Source organism: Acanthopagrus latus, chromosome 7 (genome assembly GCF_904848185.1).
Source record: "Acanthopagrus latus isolate v.2019 chromosome 7, fAcaLat1.1, whole genome shotgun sequence".
Classification (NCBI taxonomy): domain Eukaryota; kingdom Metazoa; phylum Chordata; class Actinopteri; order Spariformes; family Sparidae; genus Acanthopagrus; species Acanthopagrus latus.
The window spans coordinates 19,991,244-20,012,972 of record NC_051045.1 but is presented as its reverse complement, the minus strand read 5'-3'; the positions used below and the strand labels follow the sequence as shown (position 1 = coordinate 20,012,972).

General features: G+C 40.1%; 3 protein-coding genes across 4 annotated transcripts in view; 2 read left to right on the top strand and 1 right to left on the bottom strand.

Moving 5' to 3' along the window:
* Positions 1 to 13,730, top strand: part of si:dkey-11f4.7 (piezo-type mechanosensitive ion channel component 2) — a 32,137-nt gene extending 18,407 nt beyond the window's left edge. The window contains exons 32-58 of the mRNA XM_037105640.1: positions 72 to 161; positions 530 to 618; positions 987 to 1,052; positions 1,200 to 1,312; positions 1,495 to 1,615; positions 2,315 to 2,389; positions 2,571 to 2,737; positions 4,369 to 4,565; positions 4,669 to 4,827; positions 4,954 to 5,021; positions 5,217 to 5,234; positions 5,271 to 5,502; positions 5,598 to 5,856; positions 6,577 to 6,765; positions 6,896 to 7,106; positions 7,209 to 7,341; positions 7,989 to 8,136; positions 8,240 to 8,454; positions 8,673 to 8,831; positions 9,040 to 9,187; positions 9,422 to 9,610; positions 10,186 to 10,278; positions 10,714 to 10,883; positions 11,000 to 11,116; positions 11,465 to 11,544; positions 11,841 to 12,063; positions 12,225 to 13,730. Coding sequence (XP_036961535.1) covers positions 72 to 161; positions 530 to 618; positions 987 to 1,052; positions 1,200 to 1,312; positions 1,495 to 1,615; positions 2,315 to 2,389; positions 2,571 to 2,737; positions 4,369 to 4,565; positions 4,669 to 4,827; positions 4,954 to 5,021; positions 5,217 to 5,234; positions 5,271 to 5,502; positions 5,598 to 5,856; positions 6,577 to 6,765; positions 6,896 to 7,106; positions 7,209 to 7,341; positions 7,989 to 8,136; positions 8,240 to 8,454; positions 8,673 to 8,831; positions 9,040 to 9,187; positions 9,422 to 9,610; positions 10,186 to 10,278; positions 10,714 to 10,883; positions 11,000 to 11,116; positions 11,465 to 11,544; positions 11,841 to 12,063; positions 12,225 to 12,480 — 3,985 coding nt within the window. The 3' untranslated portion in view covers positions 12,481 to 13,730. The remainder of the gene's footprint in view (positions 1 to 71; positions 162 to 529; positions 619 to 986; positions 1,053 to 1,199; positions 1,313 to 1,494; positions 1,616 to 2,314; positions 2,390 to 2,570; positions 2,738 to 4,368; positions 4,566 to 4,668; positions 4,828 to 4,953; positions 5,022 to 5,216; positions 5,235 to 5,270; positions 5,503 to 5,597; positions 5,857 to 6,576; positions 6,766 to 6,895; positions 7,107 to 7,208; positions 7,342 to 7,988; positions 8,137 to 8,239; positions 8,455 to 8,672; positions 8,832 to 9,039; positions 9,188 to 9,421; positions 9,611 to 10,185; positions 10,279 to 10,713; positions 10,884 to 10,999; positions 11,117 to 11,464; positions 11,545 to 11,840; positions 12,064 to 12,224) is intronic.
* atp5f1e (ATP synthase F1 subunit epsilon) lies at positions 13,527 to 15,327 on the bottom strand. The gene is made up of 3 exons (XM_037103071.1): positions 15,180 to 15,327; positions 14,689 to 14,813; positions 13,527 to 13,727 (listed from the first exon to the last, which is right to left on the bottom strand). Coding segments are annotated over exons 1-3 (159 nt in total). The 5' UTR covers positions 15,212 to 15,327; the 3' UTR covers positions 13,527 to 13,725.
* Positions 15,328 to 15,857: 530 nt separating this feature from the next.
* Positions 15,858 to 21,487, top strand: LOC119022327 (PRELI domain containing protein 3B-like). 2 transcript variants are annotated; one of them, XM_037103069.1, is made up of 6 exons: positions 15,858 to 16,016; positions 17,425 to 17,593; positions 18,085 to 18,174; positions 19,183 to 19,253; positions 19,502 to 19,604; positions 19,707 to 21,487. In XM_037103069.1, the coding sequence occupies exons 1-6, from the start codon at positions 15,985 to 15,987 to the stop codon at positions 19,821 to 19,823; spliced, it is 582 nt and encodes a 193-aa protein (XP_036958964.1). In that variant the 5' UTR covers positions 15,858 to 15,984; the 3' UTR covers positions 19,824 to 21,487. The 2 variants fall into 2 exon arrangements, with proteins under 2 accessions (XP_036958964.1, XP_036958965.1); XM_037103070.1 differs by lacking the exon at positions 15,858 to 16,016 and adding an exon at positions 16,328 to 16,483.
* Positions 21,488 to 21,729: the final 242 nt, after the last annotated feature.

Below are 21,729 nucleotides of genomic sequence, written 5' to 3'. Positions count from 1 at the left end.
GGCACAACAAGCTGCAGTGATAAAATACACCAACAGTGGCAGTCATGCTCTTTTCCTCCCTTACCTCTAAGGGGTGCCGAGCTCTTTGAAGCCAAAGTGAAGAAGGTTATAGCAGCCAGACTGGAGATGGAGATGAAATCTGTGGAGACACTGAAGAAACAGTAAGAAACGTCAAACCATGTAAAGTCAGTTTAAAGTACAACATTTCACAACATTTCAATTCAGTATTAAATGAATGTCAATAGGCTTTATTGGCTTGACATTTTATATGTGTTGCCAAAGCACAATTGGAGTTGTGAAATATAAAACTAAGGAAGGGAATTAACAAAGAATAGAATAATGATATGAGTTAACAAAATAGAATGACTGATGAAATAGATCAACACCATTTCAACTCACCTGACTGTAAATGAATGGATCCAGTGTGCAGTGACAACCAGCAGAACTTCCCCTCTCAATCTCCTGTTTACCTTCTCTCTAAAAAGTAAACAGAAAGCAGGTGACATGTCTTTTCGTCCTCTCCCTGTAGGATGGAGAAGATCAAATCTAAACAGAAGAGTCGGCCAGCAGCAGCAGACAAACCAGCTCTACCTGCCGTCCAGGAGCAGGTGACACTGGGTAACACGAGTCAATTTATTGTCTGTTTCTACAGTTAATAAACAAGCAAAGTGTTAGCAGGCTCCTTCCATGAAAATGTTTTAGATATGCAGGTTTAATCTGTTTGCATTTACAGTATTTTCATGTTATTTACTACTAAACAAAAAAGAGAAGGAGGGTGTACATGAAATCTTTAATACATTTCTCTTTTGTGACAGAAGAGATGTTCCATAGTGAAAGAAAATCTCCTATTTAAGCATTAAATGTTTGGGCCAAATACTTTGTGTTTTTCTTATCAAAGATAATTATGTCACAATGGGGTTTTTGGTCCACTTTCATAATACCCTTACTCCCTTGCATGAGTGTTTACTCTGATCTGTGTTTTCCAGATGATGATGAGAAGGCAAAGAGAGATGCAGGAAAATGGTGGAAGCCATGGGTGTCTCGGCCAGGAGGTGAGCAGCAGCATCACACAACATTAATCATGGCTCAGTTCTCTCACACTGAGGAGTTAAACAAAGCAGCTCTGGATCACATGCCTTGCTCAAAAGCTCAACAGAAAGTCTAATGATGTAGTTTTGTCACTGATCCGATTTACGCAGTGGAAAACAACTGTGGCTACCACCTGTTTGAGAGTGACAGTGAGGAGGAAGAGGAGGAAGTTCCAGAGAAGAAAGAAGAGGAGGAACCACCAAAGAAGAAATCTGCTTTCCAGGTGAGAGCCAGGAAAACACCTGGAACAAAAAGAACTAATGACAAATGTTCAGTTAAGTTATGAATAGTACTGAATAAATTTGACATTAACTACACACATACATTACATTATACTCTCTCCTTTAATGTCTTTATATTGTCACATAACTCAGGATGCTAATCTGATGTCTATTTTTTTTCCAGTTGGCGTACAACGCCTGGGTCACAAGCTCTAAACTGGCTCTGAAGGATCTAAAGAAGGATCAGAAAAAAATGAAAAAAGAGGAGAAGAAGAGACAAAAGAAAGAGCTGCAGAAACAGCAGGGTGAGAGAGCGACGTGGTGTTGATGTAATTCTGTATTTTGTGGTCTGTTTTATTTGAATCATATCGGTCTTTGGAGGCAAATTTGGAGTGTTGTTTCATCAAGTTAAAATTATGATATGGAAAGATTTAGTAAAACATAACTAGTATAAAACTATATAACTAGTCTGGTAAAAGTATGTCTACCAACCTACCAAAGTATGTCATAGAGCAGACCGTGAAACATCTGCCTGCTCACTAACTGTACTTTACCACTGAAGAGATCCTCAGTAAACACTTAGATTTCATTTACTTATACTGCATTTACTTCTATCTTTTTAACTTGTTCTGAAAGTGGCGCTAGATGCATTGCCGCAGTGTCATTAAAATTCGAAAAGTTTACCCTCTGCAGAGCACGAATGAGCACGAAAATGTAATGATACAGTATATTGTTTGCCCAAAATCGAAATAACATTAATTAGCATCAGTATTCATCGTCAACGTCTGGTCAGATTTTTCATTTGGTACATCGGTGTTTACCAGAATGTTAAAGGGATATTTTTTTCTGAACATGAAGCCACAGGAGAGATCTGGAGGTTACCAGAATCCTTAGAAATCATCCTTTTTGGGGTGATGAATTTGACATTAAACCAGCTGGGAGTTGTGGAAACATGCACTGCAGCTGCAAAAATGACTTACCATTATAATCTGATTTTTTCCAAGGCATTGAAAGAGCGGACTCTAGTGAGGATGAACTGGATGAAAGCACTGTAGCGGAGGAGGTAGTGGAGGAAAAAGGTAAAAAGATTACTTGCATCTACCAGTGTAGACTTCTGAGAAGTTAGTATTTTATCACTGAGTAGCTTTCTCTTTATTGTTGTTGTAAGACGAAACAAGGAGCAGTAAAACTGTGAATCAAGAGCAGGAAAAACATTCATACTCAACTTCACTCACTCATGTACTTGTCCTCTCCTTACAGAAAACATTCTGCAGAGGGTCATTAGCACCCTGAAGTTCAGCTGGGTGGTTGTTCAGGCTCTTCTTGATGACATGACGGAGGGTCTGAACTCATTTTGTAAAAACAGCCGGGACATTTCCAAGGTGCTGCGCTTCGAGCGAGCGTTACTCAACCAGCAACAAAAGAAGGTGAGAGGACTGAATGAACAAATGAAAACTTAAAGCAAATTTACTTATGATGATAATTTACTTTATGATTTAATGTCCTTGATATGGTATAATCCTTACAAACATATTTTATATGGTTGTAAGAGAAATAATATGGTAGATTTATGGTGAAAAGATATTCAGTGTGCTGCAAGGAGCTTATTTCTCTAATGTATTTAATTATAAAAGTGAATGCTATCATTTCTCTTTATGATATATATATATATCCTTTTTTTAAACCATTCTTGTATGTTTTTTTAGGGTTTCGGGTTCTCTGTCTTTCTGTCTATTTTTTCCATACCTCTGCAAAAAGAAGTTCAATAGAAATACTTATTTAACCATAAAACATCAATATAATATAATACATAATATGGATCCCCCATCGCACACTAAAATGTGTGAAGCATGGGAACGGTATCTCCAACATACACACCTCCTCTATATGTATAAGGCATGGGGTGATACAATTCAAAGTATTCCATCGGTTACATTACTCCAGTGGTAGCCTAGCTAAAATATACTCGTCTGTTCTCCCTACCTGTCCCAGGTGTGGAGACCAAGTATCACTGGGCCATATGTTCTGGCCCTGTCCCTCCTTAGTAGATTTCTGGGCCTCCATTTTCGACTGTCTATCAGTTCTGTGCAACAAACCCGTCAAACCCAATCCACTCACCACTTTATTTGGAGTCACACCCTCAGAAATATGTACCACTAATACACAAAAGAGAGCAATAGCATTCTGTAGCCCTATAACTCGCAGGGTGATTTTAATGAATTGGAAATCTGACAAATGCCTGCCCTTCAGGAGATGGATTCAGGAGGTCCTATCTCTACTTCAGTTAGGAAAGATAAAACACTGAATGACTCTTGTGACACATATACCAGATTGTGGTCTCCCTTAGTTGAGTATGTAAAAAAGTTAAAGCTCTAACGAATCATGTTACCTTGGTACTTAATCTTGTCAACCTGTCTGATTAGCCCGCTGAGGTTACATTGGATCTCTCTTTTTTTTTTTCTCTTGTACTGTTGGTCCCAGGGGAGGGAGGAGGGGAGGCTACTAGTACAGGATCGTGTTTAGGAGAATTGATATGTGTGTGTATGTATGTATGTTAACCTTTGTCTCTATAACTGAAAATGCCTTAAATAAAGTTGTTAAAAAAGTTCAGTTATTAAAGTTATTAGACTCTTTACAGGCATTTTGACCAGTCGAAGCAGGAAAAAACACAGGTGGAATAATTCCTTCCTTATTAAAACACTGACAATGGCTGTATTCCATTTAGGTGAGCCAGTTCCAGGGTTCTGGTATTGTGCCTGTTCACTCACTGACCTGGAGTGGAGCCATCATTCCTGTTAATATTTACACCTGTGCTTTGACAACTCAAAATATGCTGTGTATTATTATGTGATGTCATCAGTGATAATGGTTTCAAAAGCCCATATCAGTCGAGTCGTACTGTGCTTACATAACACATGAGGTGAGCCCAAACACAAACAAGTGGTAAAGTAAAATCAGTTCAGATACATTCTCCGTCTGTCAGAGCACACTGTTTTATCCTCATTGTGTGCCTCAGCATTCTGTGTCCCTCTTTTCCTCCCACTCCATCGCTCTGCAGGGCAAAGAGGTGAGCCAGGAGAGCGTGAAGCAGTTTTATGAAACCTGGATCTCCCGTCAGAACACACTCTCATCTCAAGATGGCCTAGACGAGCTGCCTACACCTTCCTCCCCGCCAGCTGTCCCCTCCTCCCAGCGTGCCTATGTCAAGCTGAAGAACCAAGCCTCCAAATTGTCCTGGGGCAGCAGTGTTTCAAGGTAGTATTCCATACTATATGTGCATACATCTGCTGTGTGTACATTAACAGCATTGTTCCTGTACTTTACACTCATCTGCTCTCTCTTTCCTCTTTACCCTCAGTTGTATGACTGATGAGACGATGCTCGGCTCCCGGCAGCCAACTCAGGAGGAGCTGGACGAGCCGCCTGTTTTTGCACCTGCTGCTGACCAGCTCAGACGGAAGCTCCTGAGAACAGCCAATATCGACCTGACCACCGAGACTGATGAACTTTCACCAAGGTGAGGTTATTGACAGTAGGAGAAGTGTTGCAGAGAGATTCCAGAACTTTTTCAAAGTACACATTCTCTTAAATCATCAATTTGACATATCCCTGTCTCAAAAGCAAAATATCCTTGTCTCAAAAGCTGTGACGATGATGGCCCCCAAAAGGAACAACATAAGCAAGAAGAGGAAGATGAGGAGGATACAAAGGGTGAGAAGAAGCAAGAACTACACAAGAGAGAGGAGGAAGAGGATGGAGAAGGAGAGAAGAGATTTGAGCAAGATCTAGAAGAGAGAGGGGAGGAAGAGTGTGGAGAAGGAGAGAAGAGATGTGAGCAAGAACTAGAAGAGAATGAGGAGGAAGAGGGTGGAGAAGGAGAGACAGGTTGTGAGCAACAACTAGAAGAGAGTGAGGAGGAAGAGGGTGGAGAAGGAAAGAAGAGACGTGAGCAAGAACTAGAAGAGAGAGAGGAGGAAGAGGAACAACGAGAGAAGGATCATGAGGTTGAGATAGAAGAGCTGAAGGAGGAAACACATCAGAGGAAAGAAGATGAATGCATCGATTACCTAGAATGCACCTCGTTGGGCTTTAGGGACAGTGATGGGGAGAAAAGCCTCGACCTCCCCGAGTCTTCCAGACCTCTGAGTCAGGAAATGAGGAATCTCACTGCCAGTGATCTGCTCCTTAACAAGTAAGCAAACACAAGGAGTGGTTTAAACATAGATCTTTTGTCTGACTTTTCATGCTCTAATTCATTCTCTTTTATTCCCTCCATCATCTCTATAGCATGTTTGAAAATGACGAGATTTCAGAGTCCGATAAGTTTTTTACAACGTTGCCAAGGCCACTGAAGCTGGGGTTTGCCCTCTACAACACCATGGTGTCCAAATCAGAAATGCTGTGCTACTTCGTTATTATCCTCAACCACATGATGTCGGCTTCCTTCCTGTCACTCATCCTGCCCATTCTCATCTTCCTCTGGGCCATGCTATCTGTGCCCCGGCCGAGCAAACGTTTCTGGATGACCGCCATAATCTACACAGAGGTAAGTTTTTATGGCATCCTGCGTTGTGTTTATCATAATCTTCAAATGTGAAGGGTTTCATGGTAGTTTTAATATTTATTTTAAAGAAAATAGACAGCAGAGCTGCAGTCAGTTTTATGTTTCATAAATAATTCATTCTTCACTGGAGGAATTCTCAAAATGCTCAAATTAATAATGGCAGACTAAATTAAAATTTAACAAGGTGTCACATATTGTACCCAGTATTTCTCACGATTGCTCTGCTGCTATAGTAACATAGGGATGGTTATTAGAAACTCAACTTGTCTTGTACTTTTATTTAGCAGCTGATATTGTTTCTGTGTTCCTTTTTCCTAATGTTGCACCATTCAGATGTGGCCAACCTGTCAAAAAAGCTAAAACTGTCTAACTTAATTCTGTTCCCTACTAAGATACAGCCTGCCAGATGCCTGTATTTTGTATTCTTGTTCATTAACATTGTCTCACATTATTTAAACTGCTTTTTGATCAGTAAAGTACAGATATAATCTCATTAAACAAAAGTTTTTGTTTAGGAATTTAAAATCAAATAGAGAAAAAGGAACAAATATTTTTTTATTCAAACAATCTGTTCATTTGTTAAATCTAAAATACAAATCAAAAAGGGACCCAGTTCTTCTTGTTAACTAGGAACTTCTTAATGACAAGTACAATTTTTTTTCTGCTGATGCATGATACAGAACTGTCTCCTCTGTTTCTCAGGTGACAGTTGTGGTAAAGTGCTTCTTCCAGTTTGGCTTCTTCCCCTGGACCACTTCTGCCTACCGAGGCATCAACGCCGATCAGCCCTTCGCCCTGCCCAACATCATCGGGGTGGAGAAGAAAGATGGCTATGTCCTGTTTGACCTCATTCAGCTGCTTGCTCTGTTCTTCCATCGCTCTATTCTCAAGGTGAAAAAATCATAAATGAAATTCATATTGTCTTTCAGCTGCTGCTGTAGGAATTGTGAGGGAACATCAGCTGTGTTGCTTTGCAGTAAGATTCACGTGTTAGATTCTCTTTTTGTCCATGACTGTGCAGTGCCACGGGCTGTGGGACAACAAGGAGGTTGAAATGCCTGATTTCTTCAAGAAGATGAAGAAGAAGGTGGACAAGAAGAAGATGACAGGAGGAGGAGATAAGAAGAGCAACAAAGAGAAATCTCAACGCCGGCTGAAGTTCCTCCCTCTCCATGCCTCCACCACCTCCATATTCTGTAGACAAAAGAGGGGAGATTCTACAGAAAAATATGGTGAATATTTAGTATTGTGTGAATCTAGTTTTGCTATTATTTGGATCTTGTTTTTTGTTACTAATAACATTTTTCCTTTCACGTGTCATTTCTTCACTGGAGAGTTGAAGCCCAAGAAGGAGCATAACAAGAAGAAGAGCCGGCGACAACACAAGGCTCTGCTGACCAGGAAGCAGAGGATGAGACAGGCAGTCAGAGGGAGGATGCTACAGGCCAAAGCTGCCATCATAGAAGTGTGCGTTGTTTTGTTTTGGTCCATATTTGATGTCTTAAATCAACATCAGACTACCCTACCTTCTGTCTAAGGAGTCTCTTTTTCACTTGTGACCTTTTCTCCAGCAGATCAAAACATATTTTCTGATTAAGGGGTACAGCTACATATCAGTATCAATCATCACAGCATCAATAGATATTGATCTGTCAGAATATATATTAAGTCTGCAAAATCAAATGATACAAAGTTAAATTCATGCTCAGGGCAGTTAAAAGACTGTATTATGTTATGTCAGACCAAAATCCGTTCTTTTTACATTTTTTTAAGTATGCTGTCAAAGTTATCAATAAAATCTAACTCCATTTATTTAGATATTAAAAATATAGATAAAGGTCAAATTGAGAATTTTATTCTCATTACACCACAGAAATTATAAGAAGTTATGACAAAAGCAAAGATAACTGTCCAGACTTCAACTGGGGGCATTGCAGTTCTAGCTCACCTGCTAGCATTGATAGTTGCTTGTACATCTGTTAGGGAGGCTGGAGACATTTTAGAGCTATATAACTCATTTGTTTCCTCTATCAGTTTAACATTCAGAGTTTGTGAATCTGACAGTTTGGAGAAAAGTGTTTTCTCACTCTATATAAATTCTTTTTTTTCCGCAGCGCCCTTCACATTTACCTTCCCATAAGGCAGTTTTTCTATGACATCATCCACCCAGAGTACAGTCCTGTGTGTGACGTGTATGCCCTCATGTTTCTAATCGATGTTGTCAACTTCATTGTCACTATATATGGATACTGGGCTTTTGGGGTAAGAGTCTGCCCTGCCTCTCATCAAACGGAGGATATACACACTTAAAATGCGTTCTAATTCCATTTACAGTATGACACAACCAGGCTTTTTCTCTTTGCAGAAATACTCTGCAGCAGCTGATATCACAGAGTCTCTGTCGGAGGACCAGGTCCCCGAGGCCTTTCTCGTCATGCTGCTCATGCAGTTTGGCACCATGATAGCAGACCGAGCCCTCTACCTGAAGAAGTCTCTGCTGGGAAAGTGTGTTTTCCAAGTGGTGCTGGTGTTCGGTATACACTTCTGGATGTTCTTCATCCTCCCCGGGGTCACAGAGAGGTCACCAGCTTCATACATTATTCAACTGATTTTTTAAATATTTTATTTAAATGAAAGAATAACTTTAAAAAAAACAACTAACATCTGCTGATCTAATTGAAAGCTCCATCCCTAAATGAAGTTTTTCAATTAGAATTTGAATTCTTGAATGAAAGATCATTAAGCTATTATGATCAGGCGAATGTGATCTTAGATGTGTTCATTGATTTGCTCTGCAGGAGGTTCAACAATAACCCTGTTGCTCAGCTCTGGTACTTTGTAAAGTGTATCTACTTCGGCCTGTCTGCCTACCAAATCAAATGTGGCTACCCAAACCGCATCCTCGGCAACTTCCTTACCAAGAACTTCAACTTCCTGAACCTCTTCCTCTTCCAAGGGTAAAAAAAACAGTTACTGGCTTTGGTGAATACAATATCGCCACTGCAGAGATTGTACGTATTTTAGGAAGACACATGCTCTACACCATGGACCCTCATGATAGAGTGCTGAGAAAGTTTGTGAATTGTTTTCCATTTGGTATTTGATTTTCTTAAACAGTTTGTATGGTGAATTTTCTAACTTCTCTCTTGTTGTCTCCACCTCCAGTTTCCGTATGGTTCCCTTCCTGACAGAGTTGAGGGCGGTAATGGATTGGGTTTGGACCGACACCACTCTGTCTCTTTCCAGTTGGATTTGTATTGAAGACATCTATGCTAACATATTTATACTCAAGTGCTGGAGGGAGGCAGAGAAAGTAAATGAAAACATGTAGTACACATCCTGCCCGCTGCATTTCATCATCACCATCAAATTTAGACCAGTGTTACTACAATAGCACATACTCAAAATGAGATTGAAATAATGTGAACAGTCTGTTGTGATTTTAAATAAATGAAATTATAATGTAGATGGATTCTACCCAGTACACCAAATATTTGACTTGTAGGAATTAGTAAGAACTACACTAATGTTACTGTAATTCTCCCAGAAATACCCCCACCCTCCAGGGCAGAAGAAGAAGAAAGTGGTGAAATACGGGATGGGAGGAGTCATCATCTTCGCCCTCATCAGCATCATCTGGTTCCCGCTCCTCTTCATGTCATTGGTCCAGTCAGCAGCTGGAGTCACCAATCGGCCATTGGATGTCTCCATCCAGCTCAGCATCGCAGGATACGAGGTCAGGATAGAAACGGGTCGACTGTGTGCCAGCTCTTAACTTTTGTTTTTTACGTGCTTCACTTCTAAAACACTGAAGGGGCTAGTATTCATAGAAGGAATTCCTAGGAATTACTGCAAAGTCTTTTGTTTTCATGAAGTACTACAGTAAAAAAAATTAAAAATCAGCTGTGGTGTCTTGTGGCTAAAAGTCACCAGTTTATGCATCAACACCATTAAGACGAAAGAAGGACTAAATTACATCCTTTTTAAGATTTAGATGATCACCAACAGGCAACTTGAATGAATGTACAAAATGCAGTTTCACGTGAATCCATCGAAAAGCTGAAACATTTTAATCACAACGACAAATGTGAACCTCTTGGTGGAGTTACAGTATTTCAGTCTGGACCAAAGAAGCCAACTGACCGACAGATTGACCAACACTGCCATCCCTAGAACGATGCCGCTACAGCCCTGCAGGTCCATCATAGTTTACACCAGTGTTTTTACCTGCCCTCAACAGTAACCAGCCACCTACAGTGTGTGTGTGTGGGTTTTACTCTTAAGTGTGTCATTCTCATTGTGTTTCCACAGCCTCTGTTCACCATGAGCGCCCAGGAGCAGAACTTGGTTCCGTACACAGAGGCTGATTTCAACCGACTCGCCAAACTCTACGCGACCCAGCCAGTAAGAATGACTTCCTTTCATTAATAACACTGTAAACACCAAAGTGAGACAAAACCAGTCACCACCGGAAATGTGACAGTAGAGTGTAAAGTGTTTCTAAAAAGTTAGAAATAACTGGATCAATCATAATAACTGCCCACAGCCATGAGGAGGCGCTCCCTCTACTATTTATGTAAATCTGATCTTGACGGGTCTTTTCTTTTTGTCCATCCGTCCGTCCATCAATCCAGTTTCCTAGTCTAAGAAACAAATGATTAAAAAAAACAACATTACTGGTTTCTGGCTGGCGGCCACCTTGCATATTATACCTCTCTTCTCGTGTTTCCTGTCTGTCTGTCATGTGGCACTCAGAGACACAATAAGGATTTAATTCATTTTAGTACTCTGGTGAAATGTGTCGAAATAACTCAATCTAACCCCCTTTCTCTTTCCCAGGCTGCTATGCAGTTCATAATGAACTACTTTGCAGACGACATTGTTGTTGCGAAGATCAAGAGCGATGCCAGTCTGCTGTGGAGCATCAGCCCAGCCAGTCGTGAGGCCATGATAGTGGAGCTCAGCAACTCTACTCATATATACATGACCTTACGCTGGACGCTGCTCAGGTCAGAGTGTGTGCATGTGTGTGTGTGCGTGTGTGTGTGTGTGGGTGTGTTTGTCTGCTATGTTATGTGTTTGTAAGTGTAAGTGTGTACTGACCGCTCCTCTCCGTTCCGCACAGGAATGCATCAATATCAATGAACGTAGAGTCGGTGGGAGAACACACTGTGAAGTTTGAGGACAAGGTCTTGAGGGAAGGGATCGTCCAGATGCTCAAAGGCAACAGCAGCAAACAAGTGTGAGTCTCAGTAAACAGAACAAAACCGGCTGGTGTTAGTTGTACTACGAGAGGTGTAAATGCAGATTCCTTCCTTACTAGAGATTTTAATGCTAGAGAAAAACTTTGTTACATCAAATTAACATGCTAATAAAATCTATAAATAAGATAAGATCATTTTTTGGGGAAATTTTTTTTGGGATCGAGTTTCATACTGGTATCAGTATTGAAACAACCCTAGCATGACACTTCATGTGTTGAAGGACTGTATGTCATGAACTATTTCTCAACATATTAACAACCTCGGCAACATCCCTCAGCATTCGCTCAGTCTGACTTGGTGTTAAACTTTGCTATTGTGTCCTGCAGGATCATCGATTCTCTGCTGCCGAAGTTCCTCCGGGGTCCCAAAGGACCAGAGTCCAAAATGGCAACCAGGCTGAAAGCCGGTTAGTTACAGTTTATTGTACATTATTTATTGACATCACTAAAAATGTATACATAGAACCTGCACTGTATTTAGAATATCCAAAGGAATCCATCTTAGCTGGGTTTTTCAATAATATGATGCCATTTGTCTGTAATGCATTCAGGATTTGTTTCTGGTCAATCTGGGGCTATCAGGTCTCATTTTGAGCTTTCTGGGCTCAAATATGATTAATAAACTAATCAGAGTGATCTGCCATGCACTGATCTCTTGGTTAAAACATGCTGTTTAATTTAACTCTGCCATGTCTTCCTTCAGGTCAGTCGGAGCGTCCTGACCAGGCACTGGCCTTCTTCAGGCCCATGTCAATCAAACTTCAACAGGTCACTTCGGCGTCAGAACAACAGGCAGACCAGTGGTGGGCAGTAGAGGAGTGCTCCCCTGTTGTCACCTCGTCAAAACGCAAGTGCCACAACATAGAGATCGTGGTGTTCAATGATAAAGTCAGCCCCTCCAGTCTGGGTTTTCTGGCTGGACACGGGTATGTAACTATACATCGATCTCACCTGCTTTTTGTCCAGAAATCTGTTTTTAAACCCTCCTATAACTGTAATAATAATATCTCACTGTATTCCACTCTATTCTCAATATGTCTTTTCTGTTGATGACACAGATGATCTATGTTTTTCCCCATTACCACAGCATCATAGGCTTGTACATGTCGGTGGTGTTGGTCGTCGGAAAGTTTGTCAGGGAGTTCTTCAACGGGATATCCAGGTCCATCATGTTCGAGGAGCTGCCGTGTGTGGACCGAGTCCTGAAACTCTGCACGGACATTTTCGTGGTGCGTGAGACAGGAGAGATGGAGCTGGAGCACACGCTGTTTGAGAAACTAATCTTCCTCTATCGATCGCCGGAGACCATGATCAAGATGACCAGAGAGAAGAAAGACAGCTAGGGTTTGGCTGATACTATCTGGTCATACAGGGCATCAGAAGTGTCCACACTGAACTCCTGTCACTTCAAACTGATGTATTAGAGCAAATAAAATTTGGTTCAGCAGAAATTGTATTTTTATGCAATGCAGTCATAATTAGATTTGTGTGGCAGCAGAGTGAACATGTCTCATGATCTGGCTATAATCATGAATCCTGCTGAAATGTCACTGAGAAAGATTTTGAGTCCCTCTCTGATTCCGCTACTAATCCTGACCTTTGAACTTAATTGAATGGCGAGAGAATTTTACTCTAAAGCAGGTCATTCCTCATATAAAATAGGTCAAATGCCTGTCATGATTCTATTACATGTATACCGAGAAAAACACTTTGCGTTTGATTATGGACGAATGACGGTTTCAAGAAGTCCTTTATGTAAGATTTACTTTTCCTGACATTTCTGTTGGTTGGCTGTCTGACCGACCCTTAGTTTGCGAAAAGCATAAGGATTTACTTTAACATCTCATGTTCAGGATTTGCTGGCAGAAATATGTATAACTATGTTTTCATTATTGTATAATCACCTAAAAGTAAAAGTGGTTGATTTCCCAATTTCTTGAGGGGGATGTGTATTCAGTCAATTGCAAGGGGTAGATGCCACTAAACCCTACACACTGGACCTACATACAAGCAAACCATACACACAAAACAACATGTGCTTCACCACTAAATAATCCAAGTTTAAACAATACTGTTCCTGACAGTTGTTTTCAATCCATTGGGCAATGCATGACTTTCAAATGAATTTAGAATGAGGTTTTTATTTGACACTTCCTGGCGTAAGATTCTTCATGGAAAATGCAATGTCAAACTATTGGCATACTCATGGAACAACACACACATACCTCTGTAAATACCATGTTTCTGGATATGACTATATGGATTACTGCACTGATTAATTTATACCGAAATAAAAAATGTTGTTGCAGACAGAAATGTAGTGGTTTCTTGTTATGCAGCGCAGTGAAAGCAACATTCACAAACCAAGAAACAGCACAACAAAACAAAATGTATTTCCGATGTCCATCTTTAATACAATTTTAATTACAAATTAATAGGGAATAAGCTATTTCATTCGGGTCCACAGTTTCAAAACAGATCATCTTGGTGTCATCCATCTTTTGTGCCTTCTCCACAGCTTGCAGGACAGGACAGGACATGACCAACCCCACAGCTCAAGGAAAAACTATCTACATCATGGGTTCAGATCCTGGAGAAGGAGGACAGAAAAATTACTGACAAGATCCTCATGAAAAGCATCCAAGCAAAACTCATTCAGATCAGTGACTGCAGGTTTCAGGCTTAATAGAGACAGTAGAATTATTGCAGTGTCATTTAACATAGCAGACAATGACCAGGGCAGGCTATAATATAAACAATTTATAAATAACATATATGAAAGATTGAAGGAAACATAAAGCACACACATCTGTTGCACCGTATAAATGGCTTTGGTCATGTCCACAAGATAAGGGCAATAACAGGTAGAGAAATATGTAATCAAAGAAAGGGTTTAATCTGCCTTTTGAAAATTGGAGAACAAGATTTGCATTGAACACAAGAAGGGCACATGCTTTGACAATTTAGGGAACTCTTCAATAATAAGGCAAACTAAATTATAATTTAGTGAAGTCATGTCAGTTTTTTTTTTTTTGCTTAACAACTAATCTCATACTTCCAATAATTGTAATCACCTCACATTAAGAAAATTCAAGTAGATCGTGCAATTTTGCACTGAGCCATTTGGTTAACCTCATGAGCAGATATAAAGGTATGAAACACTTATTTACCAACCTTGTCTACGAAGAACTAGCTCCTTCTTGACAAGGTACAACAGTAAAGGGATGCTCAAGTGTTCATTCAGTGAATTAGTAATAACTAAACAATAGAACAAAATGGCACTTCTTTACATTAAAGTTCATTTTGATATTGTAGTGTGCACAAGTGGGGATCACAATTCTGCAGTACTTTTGCCTCAATGTCACCTCAACATTCTGAGTCCTTGTTCTACCAGTCTGTGACTGAAAAGAAAAGCTGCATACTGACACCAGTCAATGTCAAACCTACTTCTCTTTGAAACAAACAGACTGTAAGGAGCCATGATGCATCTATGTGCACATAATTATTTTAGTTCCGTCCTTAAGATTTAAAAAAATATCTAACAGACTTACATGCCGCTGTCTTGGGTTTGAGGACCTTGACGCTTGCCTCTGCGGCCTTCAATGCCTCGGATTTGAACTCCGGCTTCAGCGCAGCCCGCAGCGCGCTGGCGCAGATAGAGGAGAAGCGGATGTAGCTGCAGAGAGGACACACTTGTTAGCCGCATGCTAAAGGGCAAGCAATGCTGTCAGAGATCATTCTGGAAGCACAAAACATAACTGCTCGACAATAACAAATAATGGATCTGATGCACTGAAACAGAGAGAGTCAAATCTTGGACGATTATTAGCATTAACGTGAGCGCTCTAAGTTAACCGCATGGATTTAAAAGCTAGCCATAGCTATGACAGTAGCTAGCTGTTACGTAGCTCATGTAGGGACCAAGTACACTGAATTCAAACAAAGTATGAACATTTGCAAACACAATTACAAATCCTTCATCAAAATAACGTTGCTGACATTGGCCAGAGAGCTAACTCTGTGAATATACATGTATTTTTACCTGAGGCCTGCTTGTCTCCAGTACGCGACCATCTTGGCTGTGTTGTGGCTTCAAGGACAGGTCGGATATGTGCGTGATGACGTATTTGAGATACGCTGGTCTTTTCCACAACCAATAAGAACAGTGCTTGATCATGATTGACAGCTTTGACGGTCGCTTGTCCCGCCCCCCAGACAGCTCTTCTCTAGAAACATTATTTATCATTTAATTAATTTAAAATAAGGTCAAACGAAAACTTTAAATGTAACAATATCCTCATAATATATTATTATTATTATTATTATTATTATTATTATTATTATTATTATTATTATTATTAGTAGTAGTAGTAGTAGTGTTGATAATTGTATTGTATTTTTGGAACTTTTGACTTGGGAATTTAATGATTTTACTGATGACAATGATTTTCTGGTCGTAAATATCTAGCTGCTTTGTTGGTATAACTTCACTTTACAGGTTATGTACAGGTTGTACAGATGTATTAAAGGATCCACCAACAGAAAAGAGCTGCATGGATGTAAAAATATTCGGTTACCGAAATGTGATAAAACAGCAAACCCAGAATAACAGTAACAATGTAAACAATAACAATACTTGTAAAATAATTGTTGTGGAGTAAAACCAGTAAAAAAAGTACTGGTCCTGTATTATTACTTTGTGCAGTGCCCGTATGCGCCACCAGAGGGAGTGTCGCCACAGAGGCTCCATTAAAGGTTGTCTCCTTCGGTCCCTCCTTTCTTCCTCACCTCGGTCACGCTGTCATTATTCGCCGGCTCCCCGAGCCCTGACAGAAAAGCCTAATAAAATGAAGATCTGGGCGTCAGAGCACATTTTCAAGTGAGTAGTTTTATATCCATGATGATGTCTCACACAAATAGCTCTGTTAGGTAACTGGTTTCTTTTCGTTTAATAAGTTTTTTTGTGGGTTGTCCAAACTGTCCGGGACAGAGCCGCTAACCTCCTTAGCTGCTAAGGTTGCACAAAAGTTAAGTAACTTATCACAAAGAAACCTACGGTCAAGTTACATAACCGTTTGCCGTTTAACTTAGTTACAATGTTTGTAAAATGTGAACTCCATTCAGCAGTATGTTTAACGTTGAAGCTTGTTTCTTTCTTTTTTTCTAAATACACGCTAGTCGTTTTATGTGCTAAATTGCTTTAGCGAGCTAAGTTAACCTAACGTTATAGCTTTTTGCTATTAGCCTGAAGCTAACTGACGCTGTAACGGCAGCTGTTTACTGTTTATGTTTGACGTTTTTGATTTGAAAGCTCCTTGTAATATGTGAGCCACGAGATAATAGAAGGTGGGTGTCCTCGTTTGCAGTTCATGTTTTTGATGTTAATCACTTAGATAAAATCCGCAACTGTTCGTAACGTTATGTACCGCCATCATAAACGTTATTACATAACGGTCTGTGTGGCTGTCAGAGGAGTGAGCTTCTCATGAAAATAACGATACGTCTGTTTTTGGTTTTGGTTTTTTTTCGGTGTGTTTTTCTTATCAGGCAGTAACGAGTGTGTAACAGTGGTTAGAACATTTGTGTCCATTTTTACTAGTTTCTAGATGGATCCATGATGATGATGGTCTGCGCTGTGCGGCGGGGGCGTTCCTCCACCTGCCATTGTACGGCTGGTCCGTCCGTAAATAAGTCCGCCTTAATATTTTGGTCATTCCTCCATTTTGAGTCTGCAACGATGAACATGGCCATTTTTTAAATAAATTATTATGTATCATTTTAAGGCAGAGCAACTATGACAGTGTTTCCCTTTTTCTCATGAATGACGTGACTTGACAAATTAAAGCAGATCAATGAAGCCAGACATATGGGAGGATTTTGTATATCTGTAACGTTACATGTTTTGATGTATACCCAGCTGCACGACCAGGAGTTTGAAACATTTTTCCTTCAACTGAACTAGTAATTTGTGTGCATGCAGCTAAGTTTATTGTTGCTGCTGTAACTGCTCGTCTCTTTTGTATAACCATTAAAACAAAGTCATCATTATTTTTAAGGGGTGAAGAAATAAGTTTTTAATGTTATGCATCAAGCTTAAGAATGGTATTCAAAGTAACTTTTTGTTTGTTTTTATCCACTGTTTTCGGTTACCTACCTTAGTGGTGAAAATGGGCCGAATGACATCATCACATTTGCTATAATAATAACATTGGCTGAAATTCACCTGCTTACATGTTAAGAAGCTATTAGAAAGTTGCTGTTTCTAATGTAAATGGTGTTTTTGACAGCCATCCATGGGAGACGGTGACCAAGGCAGCAATGCAGAAGTACCCCAACCCCATGAACCCTGGTGTGTTCGGTGTGGATGTTCTTAACAGAAGTGTGGACACAGAGGGACGGTTACACAGCAGCAGACTGCTCAGCACAGAGTGGGGGCTCCCGGCAATGGCCAAGTCTGTAAGTTAGATGACACGAAATACCACAAGGGTGCTTTCATTTTGATTGATAATAGGCTAGTTTGAGATAAAATGTGCTGAACGTTAACAAGAGTAGGCTGTGGTAAAAAGGGACAGCTAGAAAAAAAGGTCACTGAAATGTTTGCATCTGGTTAAGTCTGATTATGGTTTATTAAAATGTTATCAAACCAGTCTATTTAGTTTGTTCTTAATCAGCTCTTAGATCAGGAGAGGCAGATATGTTGAAGTTCTGTGGTGGAGACAGCAACAGCAGTACCCAGCTTCAGAAGCTGCAGCTGCCTTGATCTCAATTTTAATGTTTGCCTGACGTCAGAACGAGTCACAGATAAACCTAATCAAATTGCACCGTATGACCATCACTGGTGATACACTCTGAGCAGGCCTTGCTCATCTCAAACAAGCCTAATGTTAGGTTGCTGTTTTGTTTTTGTTTTTTTAAAACCAAGCCTGAGTTGTGTCTCTCTGTTCCAGATTATCGGGGTAACAAGAACATGCACTTATGTTCAGGAACATTCAGTGGTGGACCCTAAAGAGAAGACCTTTGAGCTGAAATCTACAAATGTAAGTAGTTCTCACATCGATCATTCTTAACATGTATACTATCAATGAGAATAGATGTTACATAACAGTGCTGTGAAGGGGTTATTTTAGTGTGCCAGTGTTTATACAGATTTAAACTTATGCGATTGAAGATGGGATTATTTTATTCATTACAAATTCTCAGTCAGTTTACGCATCATTATATCTTTGGCGTTCAGTTAATTTTTTCTCGCATACTGTGAGTTTCTCTGGTAAAACACAATTATTTTTTCAAGTAAGAATGTGACAGTAAGTCCACTTTATTAACTGTTTTCCCAAACAGTGAAAAAAGAGAGTTTTTAATATCTTGATATCTAAGCCTAACCCTAAGCCTGGAAGAGATTTGCCACAGGTCTGTTTTTAGTGACCTAAAACGTGTGTAGACAAAAGAGCAAAATGAGTGGCAAAAGCTACAATTTAAGAAATACCCGTGCATGTGTGGACTCGTCCTAAGCCCCTTTAAACCTGAGACACTTCCTCAGTCAGTGATCTGTTCAATGTCATGTAATGTGTTGGCTTGTTAAAACATAAAAGTACTCGTAGGTATTGATTTAACTACACTATGCATTTATATGGCCAATGTGTTTGATATGTGTCACTTATTTCTTAAACACTCACATGGTCTTCACCTTAGAGTCATTATCATCAGAAATGTTTAGAGTCAGGTCTGCATTTAAATCAACTTCACCACAAATCCAAGGGGTGTTGAACTGAATTAGCTGATGTAGGTGAACATTTTACATATTAAACACAGGGGTAACTTAAACATATGAATAATTGCTCCATTCCACTTGTTGGTGATAATGTTGGCAGTTAGGTTTATGTTTTTCCTGTTTTTCCCGGTTTTGTAGAGCAAAGTGGATCAGTAGTTCAAATGTATGCGTCTGCCTTGACTGTTGTAACTGTTGGTGCTGATAAATGAAGGGAATTAATGCCTGCTGAGTGGCAATGTAAATAAATAAAAAATGTTATTTTGATTTATCCATCCAGATCTCCTTCACTAACCTGGTATCTGTGGACGAGAAGTTGACATACAAACCACATCCGCAGGATCCTGAAAAGTAAATGACTCAGTTCTAAATATTCCTTTATTACCTTCAAATGTACCCTGCATTTTTATTATTATTATTATTATTATTATTATTATTATTATTATTATTATTATTATTAGTTGTAGTAGTAATGGTAATAGTTGACTTGAGCCTGAATATTTTTAGTTGATGTTTGATGGCTAAAATTATTAATATATATAGGCTTTGCGGCTGGCTCATGTTGTCAGAAATGTTTATTTCTGTGGTTGTGTGTTTAGGACGGTGCTGACGCAGGAGGCTCTGATCAGCGTGAAAGGTGTCAGTCTGAGCAGCTACCTCGAGGGCCTCATGGCGAAGACTATCTCGGTCAATGCCGGCAAGGTGACGCTGCCCTTAAAGTCCCCCAGTAACTCCTCCTGATGATAGACTTGTACCTGTCACTACACGTTATGTTTCGTAACACTGTTCCTCTGTCTGCGTCAGGGTCGGGAGGCAATGGAGTGGGTCATCAGACGGTTAAACACAGAAATCGAGGAGTTGGCGGCGACCGCTCGTGGCAGTATACGCGTGCCAATGGCAGCAGCTGTTGCAGACAAATGATCCCGGCCTTCCCCCACAGAACTGATGGACCTCTCAGACATTTCCTCTCACCTCACCTGCCAGCACAGCCTAATAACCACAGCCCCATCTTTTGGCCCTTTGTATGGTTTTTTTTTGTGTGTGTGTGTGTGAACGTCGCAAGATCTCACAGTTCGTGCCCCCCAGCAGTCTGCTCCGACGAGTATGATACTTAACCGTGGCTGTGGGCAGTGACGGGCAGCGTTGAGCTGATGACAGTTAAAAAGAACAAACAGGGTCGAATTGGACTGCACTTGAAGCTCATAGGACTTAGTCTTGTGATGATGAAGCTTTTTTTTAAATATTCACACTGTGCCTCCACATCTCATCAGTATCCTCCTTTTTGTTTCGCCTTTCTTTCACTTTCTCCAATCTTTCACTCTTCATCGCTCCTGCAGAGACTGACACTGAAAGTCTACCAATTTTCTGAGTGAGTGTGTACAACTCATATTCGTGGGTGCAGGATGAAGACCAGCCAAGGCTTGTTACTTACTGAAAGTCTCCAGGCCTTTTTGTTTGATTCAGCGTAGCTAAAGATGTCAGCATTGTGAACTGGTCTTCTCTGGTCTTGCCCTTGGTACAAATGTCTCCATTGCTTAAAGTATTTATTTCCTTTATCATTGTTTTCTCTCACTGGTGATGTGCTGCATAGTCAAGTGTTACAGTCTAAGAATGTGCGTACTTGAATGTTTAACTTATTTTCAGCTGCAAAATGAGTGTGCTATGAACGTTCTCCAGTGTTGCAGGAGGAGATTTAGAGGGTTACTTTCAGGACTACTGTGTGTGCCAAGATTAAATGTGAAAGACTTAATCAACCTGGTTTAATACTGAAAAACACTTTCAGACTGTATTAATGATAGTGTACAAACCCACTCTGTACTTCATACTGTCTATAGATGACAGTGTTATTAGTAGTGCATTTGTATTGGTGAACATTGACGAAGGCTGTTAAATTGCTCGTGGTGTTTTTATACAACATTTCCCTTTTCTTATCCCACAGCAGACTCTCAGGTGCTACATAGCTGACCTTTGTTCGGTTTCCCTGTTAGCTCGTTAAGACCAAATTAAGATGGAGGCCACATACCAGCCCTGTAATTCTTATGTTTGTGCTTCCTTTTTTATCTTCTCTCCAGAAATTTAAATAAGGACAGTTCTACAAATGAAAGTTTACATTCAAAACGGTTTGTGGAACAACTAAAGCTGTTCTAGTGTTACAATAAGGAAGCTCAGCATCACAAGTCTTCCTCCACAGTCAGTATCTTGCTCTGCTGTCATGGTCGAAGTTAAATCTGTAGGTCTTTGTATCTGCAGCATGCCGGTCCTTGTCACAGCTGCCTCCAATTAGCTTCATCTATAAAATCTTTTTCAGAATTAACTGTCTGTTGTCGTGTAGCGTCCAGCGCGGGATGGTTTCTTATTGTCTTCTGCATAACTGACCGATCAGCCAGTCAGTGTCCGGAGAGTGTCTCCTCTCATGAACAAAGTGTCTTTTTTTTTCTTGTTCAATGGGGGAACATTTTAGGAACAGTGGCAGTATATAGGCTTATATTTATATTTTGGTGGTGTTACATTCCAAGAATGTCAACAGTCTAAAGAGTGCACACTGAAATGATTCAAAAAATAAAGAGATGTCATTGTTTCAAGGATGTGGTGGTGAAGTGTTTCTTTAAAAACGTCTTGTTCTCTTACTTAACCTATCTAGTGTACAAAGAGGGGCACTGCCTCTGATTGGTGATAACTCTCTGGAGTGTTTCTTTATTCAATGCTGCTGCTGATGTTCCATTTGAGTTTGTTTTTGCCTGCATAATTGCACATTTTGATTTTAAATGTATATATTTTGAAACTTTTATGCCCTCTGGTGGCTGTTTAAACAATAACAGCTACACAC